Source organism: Equus quagga, chromosome 4 (genome assembly GCF_021613505.1).
Source record: "Equus quagga isolate Etosha38 chromosome 4, UCLA_HA_Equagga_1.0, whole genome shotgun sequence".
NCBI classification, from domain to species: domain Eukaryota; kingdom Metazoa; phylum Chordata; class Mammalia; order Perissodactyla; family Equidae; genus Equus; species Equus quagga.
This window is the reverse complement of record NC_060270.1, coordinates 137,277,088-137,301,306: the sequence shown is the minus strand read 5'-3', so window position 1 is coordinate 137,301,306 and position 24,219 is coordinate 137,277,088. Positions and strand designations below refer to the sequence as shown.

General features: G+C 36.2%; 1 protein-coding gene across 1 annotated transcript in view; it reads right to left on the bottom strand.

Moving 5' to 3' along the window:
* Positions 1–2,587: 2,587 nt before the first annotated feature.
* Positions 2,588–24,219, bottom strand: part of BMPR2 (bone morphogenetic protein receptor type 2) — a 212,650-nt gene continuing 191,018 nt past the window's right edge. The window contains exons 11-13 of the mRNA XM_046657752.1: positions 14,937–15,109; positions 11,446–12,722; positions 2,588–10,137 (exon numbers count right to left, since the gene is read on the bottom strand). Coding sequence (XP_046513708.1) covers positions 9,887–10,137; positions 11,446–12,722; positions 14,937–15,109 — 1,701 coding nt within the window. The 3' untranslated portion in view covers positions 2,588–9,886. The remainder of the gene's footprint in view (positions 10,138–11,445; positions 12,723–14,936; positions 15,110–24,219) is intronic.

The following is a 24,219-nucleotide window of genomic DNA, read 5'->3' as shown; positions in this document are numbered from 1 at the left end:
CTATATTCAACTTCCTTACTCTCAAACCATTCTTACCACCACCAGCTGGGTCACCTAATTTGAAATGCCCTTGCTTAAATTCTTCCACTGACTTCTAAGATAAGTCGGAACTCTTAGCACAGCATGCCAGCCCTTCTGTGATATAGGCCCCTCAGGGCCCTCTGGGTCATGTCTCTTTATACTTTAACTGAGCATCCCAAACGCTACTTCTATCTAACATCCTCCCATTCCCCTGAAAAATCCCCAACCTCTCAGGCCTCTGAGTATGGGTGCTGCAGCTTCTGCTTAGAGGGCCATCGCTCATCTCTTAACTCCTACTCATACTTTAAGACAGTTAGGAAAGTTATCTCAGAGAGAAATTGCATCTGACTCATTAAGAGTGGATTAGGTATCCTTGCCATGTACTTTCATAACACCCTGGGCTTTCATTCTGTTGCAATACTTATAATCTGTACTATAATTTTCTCTAAATCTACTGTGAACAACTTGAGGGTGGGGCTGTGTCTTTTATCTTCTACTGCAGAGCTTGCTACACATTAGGTGCTCAAAAAAGTTTTTGGATGCCCTCTGAAAAAGGAACTTACTGGTTGCAACGAAAATTGCATTTTATTTGCAGTTTCTCTCATGCCCCCAGTCCAAACACTCTCCTTTCTAATCTATCCTGCACACTCGTCAGTCCAAATTTCTTCACATTACTTCTATCAAGGCCCTTCCTCTCTAAGAAACTTTGGTCTCCTTATTGTCTATGACAGCAAGTTCAGACACCTACATCTGGCTTTCAAGTCTTACTATTCTGTTTGGATCTACTTGTTCTGCTTTATTTCCAGTCCCTATTCTCCCTTATCTCCAGTCACTTCAAATATTCTGCCTTTACTTTTCCTATTGAAATCCCACCTGTACTTTCAAGACCCTGCTCAATCATCACTTCCTCACTGAAGTCTTCCTTAGCTCTTCAAACACACATGGAGCACATAGTTTACCACTTATCTGGGCACTTACACGTCATCTTGTTTGGATGTAACCATTTCCTGGGTAGGCCTTCTCTCCTCCACAAGACAGTTTAAGTTCCTGGGGGACAGGAATCATATCATACTTTTTGGTGTCTCTCAGTACAGCAATAATGACTCAATTTCAAAAAAGTGAGTAATAATGCGTTATACCAATAAAATGAAAGCTGCCCAAATACAGAATTGGGTCTATAATCTGAAAAACACTAGAGAATAAAGAGGAAGATAATCACCAGCTTAAGCTAGTCCTTTGCAGAGAGGGATGTAAACTGGAAATATGGATCAGATAGGTGTAGGTGTAAATGAGAAAAATTTTACTTGTGGTAAGTTTTTATTAAAAGGCTAATCAAGTCATTATTACACAATTTTTTCAGGTCATCATATTTTCTCTAAGGGTAGTTATTATCTTGAATATTTCATGGTGGATTCTGTAGAGAATTGCAATGGTACCCTGTAACATTATATTACATTTTAAGCTTGGGAACTTGAGTCAAAAGGAAAAGGGTACCCCACATCTATTAACCCTAAAATAATATTTAAGGTGACAACAGAGTCTATGGGAGTAGGCTATGCTTTTCCTCAAGCAAAAATTCCCTTGGCATCTAGGTAAGAGTGGTCCAGTACTCTTTTAAAACATAGGTGTCCCGTGGATTGACACGGGATCCTGCTCCAGGATGCTTAGCTAATACATTGACTTAATCTAGAGCCAAAAACAATGGGTTGCCTTCACAAATTCATCTTCCATTTTAACAAGGCCTTCTAAAAATACAAAGCTCTAACTGAAAAGAGTATTCGATGACGTGAACCGCAAACACAATGTTAGGCCAATGTCTATTGTTTTGGTACCTAGGAGCTTTTCAGTAACCTCAAATTGCTTCATGTATGTTCCTGGCTACTCTATTTAACCACTGGGCCATTTTCTTTTTATTTTGAGTTTCTCTCACTATAACTAGAGTATGAAAACTGTAGTTCAAAGCAAAATGGAAAATACATTAGAATCTCATCTTTACCAGTTCTGTGGCTTTGGACAAGATATTTAACTTCTCTGAGCCACAGTTTTTTAATTTACAAAATGGGGACAATAATATGCATTTTGTAGGACTGCTGTGAGAATTATCAACATGTGTAAAATAACTAATACAGTACCCGGCACATAGTAGGTGTGCAACTATTCCTCCAACGTTAAATTTTTTTGTGAGGAAGATTGGCCCTGAGCTAACATCTGTTGCCATCTTCCTTTTTTCCCCTCGCCAAAGCCCCAGGACATAGTTGTCTATCCTAGTTGTAAGTCATTCTAGTCCTTCTATGTGGATGCCACCACAGCATGGCTTGATGAGCAGTGTGTAGGTCCACGCCCAGGATTGGAACCAGCGAACCCCAGGCAGCTGAAGCAGAGCACGTGAACTTAACCACCTGGCCACAGGGCTGGCCTCCCAGTTAATTTTTCTTTTATGTATAATGCTGAGTAAAGAAAGTCATATTAGATAGAACATTTATTATTCTGGTGCAAAATATCTAAAATATCACACTAACAATGATAATTTCTGGTGACCTCATAAAATCAAAAGATACAATTACTGTTGTCATTAATATGATCTTTAATAAAGGGAATAATGCACCATTTTACAGCAAGCCTTTTTTAAACCTATAGAACTGTCTTAAAATCTCCTTCTCCAAGGTCTCTGTATCAATACAATCTTTTTATTTAGGTTTATATATATATCAAAGCATTTACTTACAATTATTCATAGAAAACTCTTTAGTGGCTTAATGTCAGCTTTCATAGTGGCATCCATAGATAATACAAAAGAAAAGTGATTTGCTTTATTTCATACTCACACTGACTCATCAAACACAACTTATACAGCATAGCAAGGTCTCAGACGGCTTATACAAAAGCAAAATAACTGAAAGTAATTATTCATAAATTCATATATGATATTCTATCTGTAATGTAAGAGCAAAACACACCAACAAAAGATACCCGTTAACACGAAAGAGGGTTCTGAGGAATTGCCACAATTTTTCAGCCTTTCTTATTCCAGAAACGCATCCTCAGAATAGAATACACTCTGTAGCTTATGTTTCTCCTGTCCATTTAGAAAAAGCACGGCAGCTACACATCTCCATGTTTTAGCTACTACAAAACTCTAAGAGTTAGTGTATTTTACAATTGTCCACTTATCTTCATTTGAAAAATTATCAACAGAAAATTAAGGATGATTCCAGCTTATACAAATACTTACACAATATAATCTCCATGGAAACATGATGACAAGGCATACAAAAACTGTTTAAATAAATAAATGGACCAGAAAAAGAAAAGCCACAGAAGCCAAGCAACTCAATGTTAAACCAGGACCAATCTTTGAATTGCATCTTTTAGTAATTTAGTTTTTTTACTGTTAAGCTTCTTTAAAAATAAGCTTCCCAATCATACTTGAGAGGATTGGTAATAAGGTGGAGAGCCTGAGACAAGAGACTGGTTACAAATAACTTCCCTGCTAGGACTTTAAGTATACAGCATACCAATGTGAAGCTTGAACTTGTCTGCTTGAAAGAAAAATTCTATTTGGATCTGACAAGGTGATAAATAGGTTACCCGGGTTACCTTCTCAAAACCATCCAAGCTATTACTAAAGCTATCAACATTAGTTCACTTTCAGAAGACAGTTTTATAATGTCAAATTACCTCTTGAGAAAATTTTATCCTTGAGGAACTACTCTACTAAGTTCTCTATTAAAAAAGAAAAAGAAAAAAGAAACGATTTGTCCCATTATGTATAACCATTTAACCAAAGGACAGAAATAGTTTGAAGACGGTGCTTCAACTCTAAGGCCTAAATATGCTGCAGCATGTAGCCAATTAGTTGAGTATTTCCCTCTACTCAGTAATTATAGAACTGGGCAAGTTTTTATGATTAATGAAGTCTGATATTGTCTATGTAAGTTAAATCAAATTATAAGATGAAACATTAAATGAACTGTGTGTGCAAACACTTTAAATATTCAACTGGATCTAATTGCTTGTTTGCTACTAATTGAAGTTTTTCAATGTGCAAAGGGACGAAAGGGGCCCTGAGTTTTTAAGTAATATTATGTCTACAGAGTGAGTCTAAAACATGAAGATCTTTCTGGAATCTAAAAGTAAAAATAAAATGGAAAAAACCCACATGTTGCCTCTTAAAACACTTAAAAAACCCCCACCAAGTTGTAGCTTAAAATACAGTTGTTTGCTTAAAAATGGAATCATAAACTGGACACCCTAATGATGTGATTTATTTCTAAAGATTCCTTCTCTCTTAGCCAGATTTTAAAATCTGGGTTTCAAATTAAGTTTAAAAAATGAATGTCACAACATTTAACAGTAACACTACAAATATCACAGTAATAATGGAATTGGAATTTTCAAGATACGATAGATTTATTTTGGGCATAATTTTAATATACAGCATAAATTCTTCTGAAGTATTTACTTTCAAATGTATTATCCATGAGATAAAATCCTACATTATTTTTTATATGCACAAACACTAAACTTTAACCAGTCACTTAAAAGTTAAATGAAAGTTGTTGTAGTCCAGTCTATGTTGCAAAACAATGATAAGTATTTCAAAAGTGGTCTGCAAAAATATTCATAGATAATACCTGATTACTGTAGGGTTTGCTTTGGAAAGTTAATCTTGCATTTTAATATTTGATACAAAGAAATATGTAAAACGCTGTGGCCCAATCATAATGCTAAGCTTGCTGCAATATAGGTTAAAAAATTTTAATGGCAAAATAATATGCAATTCTGAATGCACGGCTTTTTAGTTATAACTAGTGAGAATATAAAATTGTAAAACTCCACGATTTAATAGAAAATGTTAGCTAATACAAAACTTAACTTCAGTGCTGATTTGCTGACAATCTGATGGTTGGATCCATTGTCAAGAGGTAACATCCTAATTCTCAATTCTATCCCATCGAACTGGTACTTAACCGGAGCAATAAATTTGAATATAACATAAAATTTAATTTTAGGTGTTCTTAAATACTACAAATAGTTATTAAAATCAGATTGAGGAAAAAATGCTAAAGGAACCAAGCAGTTTAGTCTGAAGAACTGAGACTTAGGTGTTAATTGAGAAGCCTGAAGCACACTGAAGAATAACAATGTTGAAGAGGATGACCAATGGCTCTCTTTTTTTACTAGTGGATAAGAGAAATGGGTATAAAGTGAAACAGGAGGGAAGCAGAATAAATATGAAGAAAACTTTCCTGACACAAAAGATTATAGTCAGTTAACCAAGGGATAGAGTAGGCCAGCCACAAACTAAGAGGCGATTGAAGGAAAGCAACGGGTTGGTGCACCAGAGCACCCTGGGATCTCCTCTTTTCTTATATGTCAGTTTAATCCGGGAACCTGTAGAAAAACGTCCTTTTGATAATATCATTTTATAACTAGCTCAAATAGTGATTTGCCAGATTTACTCAAAGAGTATATTTAGAAGCAGATCATGTAACATAGTCTTGGCTAAAGTTTGCATAGTTCAGAATATAAAGTTAAAATGAAATTTTATCTGCTGAAAAGCAAACTGATGGTAAAAGGTACGAATATTTAGAAACATTCCATCCAAAAAAGATTCCTAGGGCATATGAGGGAGTGTTACACAATTTCTAGAATAACTGGTCTAGATAATCAACTAAGTGCGTACAAATTTTAACTTTAAGGAGTTAGATTGGAAGATAAAGTAATATATAAAGCAATCTGTGAATAGTTATGTAACAACCTGCATATAACTGGTAGTAAGTTCAACATAAACTTATAAAAGCTTGTATAGAAATATAATCTCAAGTTCTAGGAGCTAACTACCTCCAATGAAATATTCATTTCCATAAATATAAAAAAAAAGGTTACTGAAAAATGTTTTCTATTTTAAGTGACTTTGAGGAGAGAGGTTTACAGAGAATGGAAAGTTCACCAAACAGCTGCAGCCTAACAGGTATTCTATTTGGCTTTACAAGCCAAGTTTGAAAATATTTTAAATAAAAATACTTGCCAAATTTTGCGATAATTCCCACTGAAACACATACTTACTTGAGTGGTCCTACCTTTCTTTAACTATTTCACATTCAGAACCAACATACATTTTCCGGAACAAGTGGATACATGTAAGGAAGCTACACAAACTGCTTTATGAAAAGGACATTATTCTTGTGTCCCTCCTACATCCTCCTCATTTAGTTCTCTGGATTAGTAATTTTCTAAAGTCATTAAAAGCAGAAATTTTCAAGATGGAGTTAAAGGATTGATGAGACAAAGTCCATGTATTAATTCCTCCAAATCAAGTATGGAATCAATTTAGGAAAAAGTCTCTGTTCCCACAAACCACCTTCACTTTTCCTTTAAAATTTACTTTACCTTTAGTTTCACAATGTAAGAATGTTAGGAGTGAAGAGAAGTGAAATGATTTTAAGATTCATGATGGCAGATGTGGGATTGAACTTTGTCTTGAATTAGTAATTATTTCTCAAGCAACACTAAGGATAGATATGTCTACATGTCTTCTTATGTTTGCTTAACTTCTAAAGTCATTAAGGTATCTGGTTTGGCTTATATACAAGCCACAGTTGTGCTGGAGTATAATGACTGAATTTCTTACAAAATGTCAGTGTATTACTCATCCTGTCATACAGTGTGCAGACAGTGTGGTATGGATAAAAGAGATGTGGAGACAGGCAAACCTAGGTTAAAAGGCTTTGTCTACTCCAAGATGTGGACTTTGGGCAAATTACTTAGCTTCCCTTAGCTTTAGTTCCCTCATCTGCAGTTGCTGTGAGGATTAAGAAGACAGCGAGTGTGCATCCCAGCGTTCAGTAGGTAACAAATGGTCAGTTAGCATTATTTCACTCTTGTGCCTTCCCATAACTCTTTACACTGACTACCAGTCTTTTTTTTTTCCCAATTACCCATTTAAAAAAAGGGAACATTTTTAGGAATTATAATTAAATCATTTTTGTCTAAACAAAATTCAAATCAAGTTCTTTCAATGACTAATTTCTAGTATAAAATAAGGATAGTTAAGGGAATTAATATTAGACTTTGACTACCTATTATGATGCTTTTAAGGTTGTAATACTACTTAGCAAAATGAATTTTAATATTTTTTCATTAAATGGCCTTTTATTCAAAAGGACTCAAATGCTTTTCTACACGCAAAATTTTGTGCTAGCAGTTAAATATTAGCTTTAAAAAACATTATTATTAGATGAATAAAGTTAGCAAATAAGTATTTTACGTAATTTTGCTTGCTTGTATATTAGATTTGAAAAGTAAATCAGTATGATATACAATTTAATTTAAAATTTATTAAAATGATCTACACTTCCTATTTCTCCTACTTTTTAAAGAGTCTACTAAAAAAACTGGGGAAAAGAAATTGTTTTAAATATGCTTACATGAAATGGGAAACTATAGAGTTCTTTTAATTTGGTATATTAATTTTTGAAAGCATTTTATCATTAAAGATCAAAAAAAAGGTTCAAAAGCTTACAATCAACTGGCCCAAACACAAAGTATAGTAGGAGGTAAGGTAACTCTTCTGTCAAGAAAATATGAGTTAGGCCTCAAATGGTCATTTATCCTCAATGCTTCCGACTGGAGAAGGAAGACAATTTATTTTGATTCAAAGATCTCCTACAAATATTTGAAAATAATATTGTGAAATGTAGTTCAAAGACTTTCAAAGGCAAGAGAACTAAGTGAAAATTTACCAGGAAAGATATAAATAATTTGTTACATAGATGAAAAAATAACTAAATGAAAAAAAATTTATGCCAGGAGACTGAAAAATATGTTAGGAGTCTGAATCAACAGAAGGACCAATAAAACATAAAAGGTGGAAATCCTGAGCACTAGTAAAGTAATGTTAATTCTAAGAATTCAAAACTGTATTCAGCATTCCAGCTATCCAGCTTACCATTTATTCAAATAGTAAGTGTTGTAACATCTAATTCATAAGACCATAGCAGACTACAACCAAGAGAAGGCTTCTACACAAGTAAGTCATAAGGATTTTGGACAGCAAACTAGAAAATCTGGGCTATTTTTAGCTAAATAGTGAAGATAGAAGAATATGAGTGAGAAAATCTTGTTCAGGAGATAAAGCCTAAATTGGGAATCTGTGTTTCCCTCGGGGCTTTTTATCTCCCAGAGAAATCTCAGAACTTAATTAGATAACGTCTATTAAGTACTCTGAGAATCTGAAAAAACTAAGTGAGATCATCACTGTTTGCAAATTGATAGAAAATAATTTGTGCTTATAAAAAAAAGTCCCTTATTTGACATAAAGTGCTTTATTTAAAAAAACTTGCAGAGGTTGTTTAAGAGACGATTATCAGTAATGAAAAAAGCAAAGGAAGCTTTAAAAAAAATATATCATTGAAGGATACATAACATGTTATCACTAGAAGGTATATTCTAATATAATGTAAATAATAAGAGTTACTCACATATCAACGATCATGTGAAAAACTGGCAAAAGAAGAAATTATGCAAATAGGATTAGTGAAGAAACACAAAGTTTTGAAAAGAGAGAGAGGTAAGTCTCAGTCTGCTCAAAAGCGATAGGTTTGGCAGCAATCCTTCCTTCCACAGGGATCTGGCATGCCAGACAAATGATTTTTCCACATAGTGTTTTAGGTCATGGGAAGATTAATCATTTTCAGATAAAGTCAACAGGCTTTGCTTGGGAAGAGAATAAAAGATACTACAGGGTGAAAACTATGAATTACTTTTGAAGTTATTTTAAACAGGAAATGTAATTTTATTTGAGTCAAAGATGGCCTATTCAGAGAATGAAGGCTATAACACTATATTGTCTTAACCATCTACCTACTTAAAGATTCCATATAAGTATAGCTCTATAAGTTTTCTGATAAAAATGTGCTTCTTAAATAAATGAATACGGAACATGAACATACATATAAAAATAAAATAAAATGGAAAAAGGCTAATATTTGACTTCTTCTACTTTGTTCTATGCTCTCTTATGAACTTCCAAAACCAGAAGCAAATATGTTTATTAAAATGCCTGGAAGCAGACATTTAGGATTTGGAAGGTTAAAAGAAATGGCATTTCAAATAAGGTTTTGGTAGTTCCTTCTTTACAGCCCTTTGAGACAATGCTTCTGCATTCTCCATAAGGAGAAAGAAAGTAAGAAACCAGGTAGCTGCTTTCTCCTGTGCAAAAATTCACTGTCACAGAACTGACCTGCCAAAAGTATGGGAAATGTGGGAGAAAAATGTTCATATTATGGAAGAATGTGTGCTCTGTTAAGAAGAGAGCTTACAAGAAAGCTTATTTGTGGCCTATAGACTATTGCACATTCAAACAAAATACAAGAGAAAAGAATGTCCAAAAGATAATATGTTCAGGAACATATCAACACACAAACTAGCTTGTGCCCAGAAATAAAACATGGATACCAGACACCACTGCAGTCAAACCTGTCTTAATTTGCTTCTGTTTTAATGACCTTTAGAAACTGGTCCAAACTGATTATCAGCAATACATGGTTTTTGCTTTTTTTCTTAAAAAAATATTTTGAGACCACTTTTGATACACACACATATAATTCTGTGGTCATAAGAGACAAAAACATAACTTTAGCGAGACTAAACAAAAGTGCAAAACTTAAAAAAACAAAATTAAAAAATATGGAAGCATAAGCTAAATTCTTCTGCATAGCTGAAATCTATTTAAAGCAAGTCCTTGCTGCAGGGGTAGGAGGCAGTACTGACAGGAGGATAAAGCAGTTGTTTTTTTTTAAAATGTCTTCTGCATGTTTAAATGATGCAAAAAATAATTTCACTCCATAGGCTTGAAAATATCTCACAGACAGTTCATTCCTACATCTTTAGACACCATGGTTGTGGCAGTGCCTCCTTCCGCAAGGTAAACAGCTGTGCTGGATTTGGAGTGAACTGCCCTCTCACTGCCATTGTTGTTGACCTCACAGTCCAGCGGTTCAGTGGAGATGACCCAGGTGGAGGGGCGCCACCGCTTAAGAGAATAGGGAGTTTTCACACGTTTCTTGATCTTTTCACCAGATCCTGATTTGCCATCTTGTGTTGACTCACCTACTGAAAATAAAAGTACAGTAAAATGAACTATATATAGACAAACTACTAAAAAGTTAGAGTTATAACTTCAGAACAGATCAAACTAATATCTGCAGGAGGTACTAACGGACATTTCTTAAAATTCATGATGCCAGGCAATATTTCTCTAGGTAAAACTTAGTGAACCTATTTTTGAGACTCTTTAAGCCCAATGTTTTTATAACTGGTTGAATTATTCTATAAGGCAAGGAAGAGAATCCAGAAAAAACAAAAAAGCAAAACCAGGAGAAAATTCAAAGTTCTCAGCGGTCTTCTCAAATCCTTTGGTGATTGGTAGTGATCCTAACTTGGCAACATGCATTTAATCATTCTACTTAAAGCTCCAAGTGGATCAAACTTTAAAAGCATTCAGCATATAATATTTTCCAGAATGACAGAAACACTAGAGGCACTAATTTTCTGGTCATTTCCCTTCCCATATCTGACAAGACATCTTACTGATATGGAGCCCTGCCAAAGGGTTTGTCAACCACTCTACAATACAAGCCACTCAAGCAAGGGGCTAGATTCTACTGATTGATTGACTGATTGACTTTTGGTGAGGATGACTGGCCCTGAGCTAACACCTGTTGCCAATCTTCCTCTTTTTGCTTGAGGAGGAGAAGTCATTTTGCATAATAATGACTGCTAAAGATTTTGGTGAGCTATCCTGTCTTGTGTTATAACCCCTTTAGGGCCAGAAACCAAGTGCCAAGTTATTTGTTTAAGTTAGAGGGGTCCCATAGCACAGGAATGTGGGAGACTCAACGTGTAACTCTTGAAAAAGATGACACTAAAAAACCAGGAAAAACTTTATAGTTTCATTATAGTGACTTCTCTAAAATTTTCTCTGGATTTTTAAGCTTTATTAAAATTAGTCTGATAAAATCTAAATGTATATATAATAGATATTAATACGCTCAAAAAACTATTTCAAAAGTTATACTAGCATCATTTTACTTGGAGCTTTTAAACTGGTGAGTATTTACTTAATCTCAACCATTCACAGCAAGGATGTGAGTTGCATTATAAACCAACAGGTACATAAAGCACATATTAAATTGGTAATTATTCTGACTATTGTGACACTGACTTTTTAATTATCAACAACAAAAACAAAAAAATTTCTTTTTTTCTTTACAATAGTCTAATTACTTTTCAGGTCCAACCAAATAGTTCACTTTATTTCCAAAAGTGGTAAAAGTAAATAATTGCTAGTTGAAACAAAATCTGATTTTACAAATGGTCCCAAAAGACAAGCAGGAGCGATTACATGATCCCTCCACTTACACTGCAAACTGCTGCCATCAAGGACATTTGTGGCTGAAAGATCCAGAGAATTAGGCCTCTGTGCTCTTCTGGGTTTTGATGGTCCAGGATCTGATACTGTGCTTGGAACACACTGTGTAAGAGCATCTTGGTCTGAACATGGATTACTGTTGTTGTTATTCGAATTAGTTCGGCCACCTTCCAGTGGCCGTTCCCTCCTGTCCACAAGACGATCCAAAACACCTTCATCGTGGCCAGCCTGTTGCTCTCGTCTCAGTAAAGGTTCATGCTCATCAGGACTGGAATTAATATTCAGTCGAGTGTCCTCACCAATGAATTGATTCTGCAGCAGTTCTTGGGCCCTATGTGCCACTGTGTTGGCTGTCTGGCCAGGTACTGCCCCGTTGGCATACTGGGTAGTGGCAGCATGGGAATTAACGCTGTGATTTCTACCTGCCACACCATTCATGGTGACTGTCACCACATGAGGTTCTGCAGCATTGATTGTATTCATCTTGGCAACTCCAGTTTCTACTTGTTTCAAGTTTGATTTGTGCTTGCTGCCAAATTTCAGCCGGGGCTCCTTTGTTGAATTTTTGGTGTTTAAAGGCAAACTAGTAGGTCTCTTAGGAAGGTTCTGTTGCTTAGGGAGAGGATATATCTGAGCAGGTGGGACATCAGGAATTAAACATGCTTGGCCATTTGTAGCCTGTGTGAAGTCTTGCTGTCCAGTCACTTCTACTGCAAGCTTTATGAGTGGGTAAAGCAAGCTAGAACTGGTACTGCTCAGTGGGTCTGGCCCACTGAACTGTTTAAGAGAATGCTCCATGAGATTCTCATCAGAACTTTCCTTGAGGTTCTTATCAACTTCTTTTGGGTCTAGCTTGTTGGTCTCCAAGTCTTCTTCTGTCAGTTGTAAGCAGACAGGGGTTGGCCCAATTGGCTGTGAAACATTTGTGGCATGCAGATTTGTTTCATCTGGGTATGGCACCTCAGATATAGTGGTCATGCCAGTGCTTGGAGTGAGGCCAGTGGTGTTTGTGGCTGTTGTATTGGTGGACAGGCTGGTGACACTTGTTTCGGGGCTGGGGATTCGAGCTTGTGCTTGCTGCCGTTCATAGTTAATTGAGTTTCGGTTCTTTTCGCCTATTGTCAAAGGTGTGCTGGACATCGAATGCTCAGAGGAAATATTCTTCACAATGCTGTCAGTGTGATGGATAGAGTCTTCAATGTATGAGGAAGAAGAATAATCTGGATAAGGGCCAATCTTTGGCACACGCCTATTGTGTGAGAGGTTGCTTAAAGAAAGAAAAAAAGTGCCACATTGAGAATGTACATTTATGACAAACTGATTCTCCAAATTTAACACCTCTGATTTTAAAGAATGAACTATCTTTTATTTTATTCCTAACCCACATTATTTTAGAGGTTATTTAAAAATTATAATCAAATAATCAAGTGTCAATCAACAACTTGCTAAATGATGGTTTTATATAATTTAAGCCTACTGAAAAACCTATGTGGATATAGATATGATTTCTATAGATGTTCATTATTTTGATCTACATGAGTTAATTTAAAAATCTCTCCTACAGTTTTGTAACATTACCAAATACATCTTTATGAATTGTATACTTGTACAACCAGACATGAGTTTCGTGAGAGGAGGAACCATGGTATATGTTTCTCTCATAATTCTAGACACATAGTGGCTACTTAAATATGTCACCAATTAAGTTGCAATGGCCAAATGGTAAAAAGAACATGAGCTTTTAGCTTGTCCCAAAATGCTTCCATTAAAAGGCGTGGTCTAGCAATGGAACATATCTTCCTGGGATAGACTGAGCCATATCAATGAAAGTTCTAGAGCCTAGAGAATAAGGCAGAATGTGACACTCAAGATAAAGGATCAAAGATGCAGAACTGCTCTCCAGTCATCAAGGGTTCTTCACAGTCACTGTCACAGCTAGAGAATGACAGCTCCTGAGCATCACACTGTAATATATTCATGTTATTTAAAATAAAATCCAGAGGTAGCTTTAACTAAATCAATCACGGTATAAACATTGGGAACATTAGTAGATACAAGTGGTATAGGAGAAAAGCAGCAGCTAAAGGAGAAGTGCTTTGAAGAAAGACTGATGAAGTTATGAGGGGAATGACAGGAAAGGGAAAAAATAAAAAGGCTGTTGCACTGTACAAGAAAAGGAAGTTAAGGAGGTATGGAGGGTAAGACTCAATACAATGAAAACTAGAGTGGAATGACTATGGGATGAACTATGATTTAGGGGAACCTATTTAAAAGGGACTGGACATGAGATGAAGCATGTAAGAGGTAGAGCTGAATGACACAGGAGGCAAAAAATGGCAAAGCAAGGGGCATCAAGGGTTCTTCTTACCATTCAAGAACAGTTCAAAAGCACTTAATGTAAAAGTAGCTAACTCTTGAGAGAGGGACAAATAGCATAATAGAGCACATAGAAAATACGAAATAAGGGGAGACAGAAGCAGAAGACTATCCTCAGGTATGTATAAAGCGAGAAAATTTATATTTAGAATTGCTAGTCTCTAACTTCCTTGACTTTTTCATGTATAAGGGATAAGGGTTTATAAAGCTGAAGCTAATTCAACCTAAACATAAGTAGTGTAAACCCAATCTTGGGCCTATAGTTCATAATACAAATTGCTCTAAGAGACTAGAACAATAGAAAATAGCAAAGAAAATGATTCAAGAATCAAATGTGTTTTTATCTCAATTTTCTCTTGTAACTCTTTCCTGGATGCTTCTCTGAAAATTTTTAACATGTATTAGATAAAATGACAAATTTGTGGGAAGACTTTTCCCCTCAAATACTGAACACAGAAACACAGATGACAGTCTGAAAGTTCCAAGTTTTAGGAACATATTTTAAAAGCTCTTTTATTTAGAACCAGAAATCACAATTCTAACAAAGAAATGTTTCATAAAGCAATGTTCATGATGGGATGGAAAGACCTTATGAATTGCTTTCATGTAAAAGTAGTAGTAGTATGGTCTACAAGGAAGAGCACTGAGTAGGAAGCCTGGAAACTTTAGTGTCCAGCGAAACAGTGGTTAGATACATAGGCAAGTTCAGAGTTCCATTTCCTATAAAAACAAACAAACAAAAAAAAGCAGAGGGAGGAGGAATAATAACAACAGGAAGATAAATGAGACAATATATGTAGGAATGCTTATAAACTTTTGGAACTATGAGAATGCTTTTTAGTTTACCTTTATTAATGTAGGGAAGCTAGAACATTAAAAGAGAAAGACTAAATCTTTTACTGTATCTTTAGATATAAAAAAACACAGATTCCATCTTGTACTTATAAGAAACAAAAATATTCAGTAAAAGAACGGGAATATTGAAGGAAAAATTACATTAGATTGTATGAATTAATCATTGCACTATTAGACTGGTTTAGTAGTATTTATTTCCTATTCTTTGTTTGGTCTCAATATTCAACACTGATAGATGCCAAACCCTTACCGCTCATTCTGCATAGCAGTAGACATTGGATTGACTGTTGGGCTCACAGATTTGTTTCTTTCCCATATCATCATTAGTTCAGCCATCCTCTCCTCAGCACACTGCGCAGTAAGCCGAGCCTCTGCATCCTGGTCCCAACAGTCCTCGATTGTCTCCTTGAGTGACCTCACTGCCTGTAATAAAGTACATGTCAAACAACAAATCTTTCAAAAAAAGAACTGAGGTTTTTAGTGCTATGAGGTAAAAAAAAAAATCAGGTTTTTAAACCAATATGTTACATAGCTATAATAAAATATTTTAGACTTCAGAGATTTGTAAAGGGTCATATTTCTCAAAAGGTGAGGAGCAAGTAAGCAAGCAAGCTTTAACTTAACTCCTTGAAGAATTATCCATACGAGTGAACAATTGTAATAAGTCACACATGTTTCTTCAAAGCCACAGGTTTATGTTGTTGATTCACAGCATTGTTATTTCAATCGATAGCCACTAATTCCACTTCAAAAATAAGTTTTGAATTTTCATTAAGGAGTGACATCAGCATCATGGCAGAGTGAGCTCTCCTCAAACTCTCCCCACAAAGACACAACAAAAAGGACATTCATATTCCAACAGAGGACACCCATACAAAACAAAAGACGTATAAGAGACCCATGCAGCCACACGTCGGAAGGTGGAGGAGCTGGAGCCCTCCCACCCTGCAAGGAAGTGGATCAAGGTAATAGAACTCTTCTCTTCCATACAGAAGGACAGCAATCCAGGGATAACATGCGGTCACAGGGAGGGAACAGTGGCCTTCTGAGGGAACACTATAGATCCCTGAAGTCCCTCACAGCCCAGGGAAAAGCCCCTTGTGGAGGGGACTAGCTATTGTGGGGGTGTCTACATTAAGCCAACACCCCAGGAAAGCAGATAACAAGGGAAGAGCAAGAGGCCCCTGAGATCATACAGGAGAGGAAAATGCCCCTCCTCTCCACCTGCCACCCTGGTGCCACAGCCCAGCAACTTGGAGCTGTCCCCTTGGTTTGCAGCAGGCTCTGAATATGAAGTTCTTAATGCCAGCCTAGTGGCAAAAGGTGGAAGAGGCAATCAAATACCACCACAACGTGGAAGCATAAATCTAAGCCATCTAGCAGTATGAAAAATTATATTAAATCTCCAGACCAGAAGGAAAATGACAAGTACCCAGAAATCAATCCTGAAGAAAGAGAAGTCTATAACCAAAATGACAAAGAATTCAAAATATCTATCATTAAAAAACTCGAGTTAAAACAGAATACAGATAAACAATTCAACAAGTTCAGGAGCTACTTCACAAAAGAGATTGAAACTATAAAGAAGAACCAAGTAGAAATATTGGAGATGAAAAACACAATGGATGAGATAAAGCAGAATACTGACTGCCAGAACAGTAGAGCAGATATCATCAAGGAACAAATAAGCGTGATCAAGGCTAGAAATTTAGAAATGCTTCAGATGGAGCAGAAGAAAGAACCAAGACTAAAAAGAAATGAAGAAAGTCTCTGAGAACTATCTGGCTTAATTAGGAAAGGCAATATAGGATTATAGGTATTCCAGAGGGAAAAAAGGAGGAGAATGAAGCAGAAAGCTTGTTCAAAGGAATAATAGCAGAGAACTTTCCCAATCCTGGGAAAGGAGATGGAAACGTACATGAAGGAGACCACCAGATCCCCTAGCTTTGTCCATGCACAAAGACCTACTGCAAGACATAGAGTAGTGAAGCTGGCAAAAGTCAATGACAAAGAAAAAATACTAAGGGTAGCAAGGCAGAAGAAAATAACTGACAAAGGAACCCCTATTAGGTTTTCAGTGGATTTCTCAGCAGAAACCTCACAAGCTAGGAGACAGTGAAATGATATATTCAAATCTTTGAAAGATAAAAACTTTCAGCCAAGAATGCTCTATCCAGCAAAAATATCCTTCAGATATGATGGAGAAATGAAAACTTTCCCAGATAAACAAAAGCTAAGGGAGTTCATCACTACAAGACCCCCCCCCACAAGAAATCCTCAAGAAGGCCCTCATACCTGAAAAATAGAAGAAAGGGGTTAAAAAGCCCCCTGAATAAGGAGATAAATAGGAAGACAAAATCAGAAGATTGGAGCTAACCAGGTAAACAGATTACCAAATACTCATGGAAAACATTAGAGACAAAAAGGAAGGAAAACACTAAAAACTAAGATAATCTTGTCATTTTAACCACAAACTCATGACATAAGATGGAATAAGATGTGACAAAGACAACTCAGGAGGGGAAGCAGAAAGGGACTGAATCAGCTTAGTCTAAGGAAATAAGACATCATCAGAAAATGGACTATCTCATCTATGAGATTTTGCATATAAACCTCAGGGTAACCACTAAACAAAAAAGTAGATCAGAGTCACAAATCATGAATAAGGAGAAAACGAAGAAATCAAGCATAAAAAACTACCTAGCCAAATTGGTAGTCCGAAATACATGGGACAAGAAACAAAGGAGGGGCTGGCCCCATGGCTGAGTGGTTAAGTTCGCGCGCTCTGCTGTGGCGGCCCAGGGTTTCACCAGTTCGGATCCTGGGTGCGGACATGGCACCGCTTGTCAGGCCACGTTGAGGCGGTGTCCCACATGCCACAACTAGCAGGACCCACAACTAAGATATACAACTATGTACAAGAGGGGATTTGGGGAGATAAAGCAGAAAAAAAAAAAAGAAGATTGGCAACAGTTGTTAGCTCAGGTGCCAATCTTTAAAAAAAAAAAAAAGAAACAAAGGAAATGCAGAAAAGCCAGAAAACAAATGATAAAATGGCAGCATTAAGCCCTCATATGTCAATAATCACTCTAAATATAAATGGATTGAACTCTCCAATAAAAAGACACAGAGTGGCAAGATGGATTAATGAACAAGATCCAACAATATGTTGCCTCCAGGAAACACACCTCACCTTCAATGGTAAACACAGCCTCAGAGTGAAAGGATGGAAGACTATACTCCAAGTGAATGGCGTAAAAAAGAAAGCAGGTGTTGCAATACTTCTATCAGACACAGTAGACTTCAAGGTGAGACAGGTAAAGAAAGACAAAGAGGGGCAGTATATAATGATCAAAGGGACACTCCACCAAGAAGGCATAACACATAAATATCTATGCACCCAACACAGGAGCACCAAAGTACACAAAGCAACTATTAACAAACATAAAAGGGGATATTAACAACATAATAATAATAGGTGACCTGAACATTCCACTCACATCAAGGGGATCACCCAGATAAAAAGTCAACAAGGACGGGGCTGGCCCCGTGGCCGAGTGGTTAAGTTCGCGCGCTCTGCTGCAGGCGGCCCAGTGTTTCGTTGGTTCGAATCCTGGGTGTGGACATGGCACTGCTCACCAAAGCACGCTGAGGCAGCGTCCCACATGCCACAACTAGAAGGACCCACAACGAAGAATATATACAACTATGTACCAGGGGGCTTTGGGGAGAAAAAGGAAAAAAATAAAATCTTAAAAGAAAAAAAAAAGGCAACAAGGAAACAGTGGAACTAAATGAAAAGCTAGACCAGATGCACTTAGCAGATACATATAGAACACTCCATCCAAAAACAGCAGAATACACATTCTTCTCAAGTGCACATGGAACATTCTCAAGAATAGACTATGTGTTGGGAAAGAAGGCAAGCCTCAATAAATTTAAGAAGACTGAAATAATAACAAGCATCTTTTCCAAGCACAATGCTATGAAACTAGAAATTACAAGAAAAAAGCTGAGAAAGGGATAAAGATGTGGAGACTAAGCAACATGCTACTGAACAACCAATGGATTAGTGAAGAAATGAAAGGAGAGATCAAAAAGTATCTGGAGACAAGTGAAAATGAAAACACACCATACCAACTCATATAGGATGCAGCAAAAGTGGTCCTAAGAGGGAAATTCATCACAATACAGGCCCAGTGTAACAAAGAACAAAAATCTCAAATAGGCAATCACAAACTACACCTAACTGAATTAGAAAAAGAAGAACAAATAAAGCCTAAAGTCAGCAGAAGAAGGGGAATAATAAAAATCAGAGCAGAAATAAACGCAACGGAAACAGAAAAGACAGAAAGGATTAATGAAACAAAGAGCTGATTCTTTGAGAAGATAAACAAAATTGACAAACTCCTAGCCAGACTTACAAAGAAAAAGAGACAGAAAGCTCAGATAAATAAAATCATAAATGAAAGAGGAGAAATTACAATGGATACCACAGAAATACAAATGATTATAAGAGAATACTATGAAAAGATATATGCCGACAAATTGGACAATCTAGAAGAAATGGATAAATTCTTAGACTCTTACAACCTCCCAAAGCTGAATCAAGAAGAAATAGAGAATCTGAATAGACCAATCACAAGACATTGAAACAGTAATCAAAAGCATCCCAGAAAACAAAAGCCTAGGACCAAATGGCTTCCCTGGTGAATTCTACCAAACTTCAAAGAGGACTTAATATCTATCCTTCTCAAACTCCTCCAAAAAATTAGAGAAGATGGGACATCTCTAACACATTCTACAAGGTCAATATCACCCTGATACCAAAGCCTGACAAGGACAACACAAAAAAGGGCTAATATTATCGATGAACATAGATGAAAAATACTCAACAAAATACTGGCAACCCGAATACAGCAATACATCAAAAAGATCATACACCATGATCAAGCTGCATTTCTACCAGGGACACAGGGATGGTTCAACATCCACAAATCAATCAATGTGATACATCACATTAACAAAATAAGGAATAAAAACCACATGATCTGATCATCTCAATAGACACAGAGAAAGCATTTGACAAGATCCAACATCCATTTATGATAAAAACTCTTTTAACAAAATGGTGACAGAAGGAAAGCACCTCGACACAATAAAGGTCATATATGATAAACCCACAGTCAACATCATACTCAATGGGGAAAAACTGAAAGCCATCCCTTTGAGAACAGGAACAAGACAAGTTTGCCCACTCTCACCACTCTTATCCAACATTGTACTGGAGGTTTTGGCCAGAGCAATAGGCAAGAAAAAGGAACAAAAAGGAATCCAAATAGGAAATGAAGAAGTGAAACTCTCGCTGTTTGAAGATGACATGATCTTATATAGAGAGAACCCTAAAGAATTCATTGGAAATCTATTAGAAATAATCAACAACTACAGTAAAGTTGCAGGGTACAAAATCATCTTACAAAAATCAGCTGTATTCCTATACTCCAATAACAAACTAATAGAAAGAGAACTCAAGAATACAATTCCATTTATAGCTGCAACAAAAAGAATAAAATATCTAGGAATAAGTTTAACGAAGTAGGTGAAAGACCTATACAATGAAAACTATAAGACATTGAAAGAAATCGATGATGACATGAGGAAATGGAAAGATATTCCATGTACATGGATCAGAAGAATAAACATAGTTAAAATGTCCATACTACTCAAAGCAATCTATAGATTCAATGCAATCCCAATCAGAATACCAATGACTTTCTTCACGGAAATAGAACAAAGAATCCTAAAATTCATATGGGGCAACAAAAGAGCCTGAATAGCTAAAGCAATTTTGAGAAAAAAGAACAAAGCTGGAGGCATCACAATCCCTGACTTTAAAATGTACTACAAAGCTATAGTAATCAAAACAGCACAGTACCAGTACAGAAACAGGCACACAGATCAATGGAACAGAATTGAAAGCCCCAAAATAAAACCAAACATCTACAGACAACTAATCTTTGACAAAGGGGCTAAGAACATACAATGGAGAAAAGACAGTCTCTTCAATAAATGGCGCTGGGAAAACTGAGCGCCCACATGCAAAGAATGAAAGTAGGCCATTATCTTACACCATGCACAAAAATTAACTCAAAATGGATCAAAGACTTGAAGGTAAGACTTGAAATCATAAAACTTCTGGAAGAAAATACAGGTACTACATTCTTTGACATTGATCTGAAAAGGATCTTACTGAATATCCTGTCTTCCCCAACAAGGGAAATAAAAGAAAAAATAAACAAGTGGGATTTCATCAGACTAAGCTTCTGCAAGGCAAAGGAAACAAGGATCCAAACAAGACAACCCACCAACTGGGAGAAAATCTTTGCAAATCATATATTTGACAAAGGGTTAATCTCCATAATATATAAAGAACTCACACAACAAAAAAAAAACAAACAACCTGATCAAAAAATGGGCAGAGGATATGAAAAGACATTTCTCCAAAGAAGATATACAGATGGCCAATAGGCACATCAAAAGGTGCTCAACATCACTAGTCATCAGAGAAATGCAAATTAAAACACATGAATTTAACCACTATGCCACTGGGCTGGCCCCATGGCAAGCCTATTTTAAGCTAAAATTCTTATAAGGAATCTTGGCAACATTTTTAACATTTCCTAATAATTTGTGTTCTGTAACAAACAAATCTGAACCTTGGACCTGCAGAAAATTTGATAATACTCTTTCCGGCCATAAGCTCACTGCATATGTGCACCATGGCCCAACTCTGACACCATCTTCCTTGCTCCCTTGGCTCTTCCGAGCTGCCTGCCTCAGTGCAGCATTGCTGGTTCCCCAGGTCTGGCCAGAGCACAAATCAGAGTTTATCTTTCAAGGCTGAACTTTACACTGAATTTTGAAATCTATTTTAATATACGTTCCAGGCTCTGACTGGTAAAAATCAAAATTCAAATAATAGATAGGCATCAGTCAATTAATAAATTCATTAAATAATAATGATCTACCTATTTCTAAAAATTTGGAAGATCCTGAAGAACAGATACTAAGCGTCTGGAATTTGACGGCAAGTGTGTACCTCCCTGAGGTGGAAGTTGGTGTTTATGTTAGAAGTATCGTTGAGTTTGTTACTTATGCTAGTCATGTTCTATAAAGTTGCTGTGAACTCCGAATTAGGGAACACTGAACCACTGCTCCTAGAGGAAATATAGGGTTAGTTTCCTGTGAGCCTCTGGCCACAACATTTTTGTCAACTGATCAACACATAATTTTGTTTTACTTGTGTTTCTGTTTAAAGACAACTTTTAAAATATACATTACCAATAACACTGCACTCATGGCCAATACCACTAGACCTCATGCCCCGATGAAGCTAATCCAGCACCTATTTTTCTTCTAAGGCACATCGCAGCCTTCATGTGCTTAGGAACACAACACAGTGCTTCACCACTACATGTGGGGGCCATTTTAAACTGTGAAATCACCAAAAAAAAGCACGAAATGTGAAAAATGAGGTACTAAGTAAATTGCAAAAAGGACACTTGTTTACAGTATAAGAGATGAAACAAGAAGGCAGAGCATCTAAACCTCAGTTAGAAACACGTACATCTGGTGACTCAAGTTTTTCACCGCTCTGCGTATATCCACGAGTGACCATAATAGTGTTTTGAGTACAGTCATGTGCCACATAACAACATTTTGGTCAACAATGAACCACATATATGATGGTGCTCCCATAAGATTAGTATCATATAGCCTAGGAGTGTAGATTTGCGTAAGTACACTCTTATGATGCTCGTGCAATGATGAAATTGCCTAACAACGCATTTCTCAGAATGTACCATCATCAAGTGACACATGACAGTATTGATTTTGGGATTACAAATAAGTTTTTTAGCAAGTAGTTGAATTCCAAATATGAAATATATGAATAATGAGAAAAGATCGTACAGGCATACCTTGAAGACATTGTGGGTTTGGTTCCAGACCACCTAAATAAAGCTAATATCACAATACAGTAAGTCACACGAATTTTTGGTTTCCTAGTGCATACACGTTTATACTACACTGTAGTCTGTTAAGCGTGCAATAGCATTACATCCGAAAAAACAATCTACATACCTTAATTTGAAAATACAGTATTGCTAAAAAATGCTAATCATCTGAGCCTTCAGCAAGTTGTAATCTTTTTGCTGGTGGAGAATCTCATAAAAAAACATATCTGCAAAATGCAATATCTGTGAAGTGCAGTAAAGTAAAGCACAATAAAACGAAGTATGCCTGTATATAATGGATTTAAAACTGACTTGGATTTGAAGATAATAAATTCAGCAATCAATTATAACTAACATTTTGTGATACCTTTACCTCCAAAAACTAGTTACACATTTACCTTAGCAGATTTTGATAGTGGTTTGAAAAAATAAATTGGACCCAGGTTATAAAACATATTTTTTCTTTTTATTTTGAAATAATTTTACACTCACTTTTCTTGTCTTTCATGACCTTGACATTTTTGAAGATTATTGGCCAGATATCTTTTAGAATGTTCCTCAATTTTTCTAATGTTTCCTCATGACTAGATTCAGAGTTTGCATCTTTGGCAGAAAAATCACAGAACAGAGCTTGTGTTCTTCTCATTGTATCTTATTACATGGTACACAATTTTGATTTGTCCCATTACTAGTGAAGTTAAGCTTGATCACATGACTGAGTTGGTGTCAGCTGGGTTTCTCCACTGTAAAGTTCCATTTTTCCCCTCTATATTCAATCAGTGTTTTTTTCTATTTCAATCAGTGTTCTTGGGGGTAAGTACTTAAAACCTCTGTAAATATCCTGTTCTGCATTCACCTTTTCACCCACTACTCTTAGCATCTCTTGATGTTTCTTGGTTGAATTATTTCTATGATGCTTGCCAGTAACAAGACATTTAAAAAATGACAGTAAATCCATAATAGAAATATGGGAAAAGGGCACATAAACAAGAAATGCAAATACCTTATAAAATATGCAAAGATCTTATTTACTATGTTGAGGCAGCACAGTGTAGTAGTTAAAAATATTAGTTCCGGCTTTGTAGCAAGAGCACCAGGTCAGTTAAGAGCATGGCTTCAAATCTAGGCTCTACTATTTACTAGCTGCAAATTCAGACAAGATCCATTTTACCTATCACACTAACAAAGATAAATAAAATTTTTTTTAGGTTTTTTTTTTATTGAGTTAATGATAGGTTACAATCTTGTGTAATTTCAGTTGTACATTAATGTTTGTCATTCATGTTGTAGGTGCACCACTTCACACTTTGTGCCCACCCCCCACCCCACCTTTCCCCTGGTAGCCACTAATCTATTCTCTTTGTCCATATTTTTAAATTCCTCATATGAGTGGAGTCATACAGAGATTATCCTTCTCTAACTGGCTTATTTCACTTAACATAATTCCCTCAAGGTCCATCCATGTTATTGCAAATGGAATGATTTTGTTCTGTTTTGCAGCTGAGTAGTATTCCATTC